Raw genomic sequence first — 3,959 nt, forward strand, 5'->3', positions numbered from 1 at the left:
ACACACACACACACACACACACACACACACACACACACACACACATAATAAAATACCCCATGGTTGACTCTCTCTTTCCTCTCTCTTTGTTGTTTCATATTAACTTTAATGAAAGGGACTGTACAATTTGACCTTTATTTTGAATATGAGTCAATCCATTTGAATTTCTTTCTCTTTGATTTCACCAGACTCAAGAGACTGTTGGAGCAAGAGAAGGCATACCAGGCTCGCAAGGACAAGGATCACAGCAAACATCTTGAGAAAGTTTGGGAGGAGCTGGTTAAGTTGAAATCATTTGCCCTGATGCTGGTGGATGAAAGGCAGCTTCACATTGAACAGATTGACCAGGAAAGACAGAAGATCCAGGATCTCAGCAAGAAGCTACATGAAAGAGAGCAGCAGTTGGAGCTCATCAACAGCAAAGCTAAAGAAGATAGTCAGAGGATCCAAAGGCTGGAGCTCGACCTAGAACATAAGACCTCCAAATCTTCACAGGAACATGAGGAGATGACCGCCAAGTTGGCCAAGCAGGAGTCTGAAAGTCGACAGCTGCGTCTGAAGCTGGCCAGCATTTCACGCAGGATTGAGGAGCTGGAGGAGGCCAATCGTACGCTGCAGAAGTCTGAGGAGGACCTTCAGGACCTGCGGGACAAAATAAGCAGAGGGGAGTGCGGGAACTCAAGCCTCATGGCTGAGCTGGAGAACCTTCGGAAGAGAGTTCTGGAAATGGAGGACAAGGATGAGGAGATCACAAAAACAGAAGCGCAGTGCAAGGAGCTAAAGAGGAGGCTCCAAGATGAGGAGAATCACAGCTGTGAGCTGAAACTAGAGGTTGAAAAACTGCAAAAGAGGATGGTGGACCTGGAGAAACTGGAGAAACTGGAGGGAGCTTTCAATGTGAGCAAATCCGAATGTGCCCAGCTTCACAACAACCTGGAGAAAGAAAGAACCTTGACAAAGAGCTTGGCGTGTGAGCTGGAAACAGTTAAAAACCATATCAAAGAACTTGAGTGCTCAGAGTCGAGGCTGGAAAAGGCTGAGATGGGTTTAAAGGACGACTTGACCAAACTAAAGTCATTCACGGTGATCCTAATGGACGAGAGGAAGAACATGGCAGAACGAATCAAACAGGAAGAGCAGAAAAGTGAGGAGATTAACAAACTGTTTAAAGCTGAGCAATGCAAAGTCATGGAGGTCACAGAAAAGCTGATTGAGGAAAGTAAGAAGCTTCTTAAACTGAAGTCCGAAATGGAGATGAAAGTGTCCACTCTTACCAAGGAGAAAGATTACCTGAAATCTAAACTTGCAAGTGAAGAAGAGAAACGAAAGGATCTCAGTATAAAGTTATGTCAGATGCAAACTAAAATGGATGCGCAAGAGGAAGCTGAGTGGGAATCTTCAAGAAACAGAGATAATGTAGACAAAGTTGGGTATCCCGATGAGGACAACAAGGTTAAAGAGCTCACAATGGAGATTGAGAGACTCAGGAACCGACTTAAACAGCTTGAGGTTGTGGAGGGCGATTTGTTGAAGACAGAGGACGAGTACGACATGCTTGAGAAGAAGTTCAGAACCGAGCAAGACAAAGCCAACGCTCTTTCCCAGCTCCTGGAGGAAATGAAGACGCAGATCACCAAGAACAAGGCCATAGAAAAAGGAGAGTTGGTAAGCCAAGAAGCTGAGTTGAGACTACGCTGCAAGATGGAGGAGGCCAAAATGAGAGATCTTCAGGCCGATGTCCAAGCTCTAAAGGAGAAGATTCATGAGCTCATGAACAAGGAGGATCAACTATCTCAGCTTCAGGTGGACTACACGGTTCTCCAGCAGCGGTTCATTGAAGAAGAAGATAAAAAGAAAAACATGAGTCAAGAAGTTCTCAAACTAACCAAAGAGTTAGAAGCTACGAAGCGTTACAGCCGTGCACTTAGACCCAGCATGAATGGAAGGAGGATTGTGGATGTTCCTCTTGCTTCCACTGCAGTACAGACCGACGCAGACATGAACGAACACATCGAAGACGAGACTCCAGCTGTGTTCATCCAGAAGTCTGTTCTAGAGGAAAATCACATCATGAGTAATCTGAGGCAGAAAGGTCTCAAGAAACAGACCGTGTTGGACCGTTACCCGCCGGCGGCTGCAGAGTTGGGGACTCAGCTTCAGGTGGACTACACGGTTCTCCAGCAGCGGTTCATTGAAGAAGAAGATAAAAAGAAAAACATGAGTCAAGAAGTTCTCAAACTAACCAAAGAGTTAGAAGCTACAAAGCGTTACAGCCGTGCCCTTAGACCCAGCATGAACGGAAGGAGGATTGTGGACGTTCCTCTCGCTTCCACTGCAGTACAGACCGATGCAGACATGAACGAACACATCGAAGACGAGACTCCAGCTGTGTTCATCCAGAAGTCTGTTCTAGAGGAAAATCACCTCATGAGTAATCTGAGGCAGAAAGGTCTCAAGAAACAGACCGTGTTGGACCGTTACCCGCCGGCGGCTGCAGAGTTGGGGACGAGGAAGTCTTGGAACCCTTGGATGAAGAAGAAAGAAGCGGTTACTATCACTCAGGGAGTTCCATCAACCCAGGAGGTCAATGGAATAACATCACGGACATCACCAGAACTAACCATGTCTCAGAAACCCGGTCAGCCCCTTCATATTAAGGTGACTCCAGACCATCAGAGCAGCACTGCCACGTTGGAGATCACCAGTCCACGTGCTGAGGACTTCTTCTCCAGTACCACCATCATCCCAACTCTTGGGCTCCAGAAACCACGCATAACAATCGTTCCTACTTCTATGCTGCCAAAGTCCAAAACCAGTGAAGGGCCAGCTGAACGGACAAAGTCTCCAGTCACTATAACGGCCATCTCCAGAGCTAAATCTCCAGAGAAGGGTAAAGGCTTCTACTTGGAGCATCCTGCTTCTCCTCTGTCCATCATAACTGTTAGCGCAACTCCAGTCTCCCAGACATCCATCTCCCCAGAACCCCATGAGATGACCATGGGCAGGGCCGTGTTCAAGTTGACCCCTGAAAAGCAGACGGTTCCAACGCCCATCCGGAAATACAACACCAATATTATAACCACAGAGGACAACAAGATCCACATCCACCTGGGGTCACCAGGGTTCAAGAAACCTCAGGATGACCGAAGTGGCTCAGTTACGGTTTGGCCTAATGGTATAAGTTCAGACAGCAGAGAGATGCTAACGGGGACAGTTCTGCGCTCTCCCAGACAGACGTCAGCTAATGTTGGGAACATGATCCAAGGCAAGATGACCAGCAGCATCACAATAACCCCCATCACCTCGGCCCCATCCAGGTCTACTCAATCTGTGGTGAGTACCAGATTAATTGCGTTGTCCCTCTGTTTGGATTTTAGAAGATGCGGAATTTTGTGGTAGAAAAGTGAGTGTGCATATATGCCATCAAATGACAACAGTCATTTAACAGTTAATATTTTGTGATTTTTGTCCCTAAAACAAAATTATCATATTCAATCTTTTATATTTCAGTTGCTTCTGAAATGTTTCAAAATGATATCAGGGGGTGTCTGCTCCCTAGATAGCTCTCTTTCAAGGTATCGATCAAATCAAATTCGATCTCCCTATCCATTATTGCTAACTAACACTGGAATGTACTGATGTGCTTGTCACCCAAGAAAACTTGTCAAGCAAATCCTTTAAACAGTGGCACAAACTGACCAGTCCCCTCACGTTTAACCTGTTATAAAATCGAATAATGTGTGACCAGACCATGGCTATAACCTTCCTTTCCTTGCCTATATACCAAAACCTACTAAATCAAGCACCAACTGTAAGGAATAGTTGTCAGCATAATAAAATATTACATTTTACATGTGCAAATATTAAACAGTTTTTAATATTAGGGGAAAAAATGAATGAGTTAAAAAAGAATATAAATTAAAGGCTTATATATATATATATATATATATATATATATA

At 45.0% G+C, this 3,959-nt stretch overlaps 1 protein-coding gene across 1 annotated transcript in view; it reads left to right on the top strand.

Annotated features, from left to right (window-relative positions):
- The window catches only part of LOC107704072 (filamin-A-interacting protein 1-like), a 33,731-nt gene that overhangs the window by 28,756 nt on the left and 1,016 nt on the right, over positions 1 to 3,959 (top strand). Inside the window, exons 6-7 of the mRNA XM_016506916.1 lie at positions 189 to 2,109; positions 2,446 to 3,333. Of these exons, the coding sequence (XP_016362402.1) occupies positions 189 to 2,109; positions 2,446 to 3,333 (2,809 nt within the window). The remainder of the gene's footprint in view (positions 1 to 188; positions 2,110 to 2,445; positions 3,334 to 3,959) is intronic.

The sequence above is a fragment of the Sinocyclocheilus anshuiensis genome, unplaced genomic scaffold, assembly GCF_001515605.1.
Source record: "Sinocyclocheilus anshuiensis isolate Anshui unplaced genomic scaffold, SAMN03320099.WGS_v1.1 scaffold534, whole genome shotgun sequence".
In the NCBI taxonomy this organism is placed as follows: Eukaryota; Metazoa; Chordata; class Actinopteri; order Cypriniformes; family Cyprinidae; genus Sinocyclocheilus; species Sinocyclocheilus anshuiensis.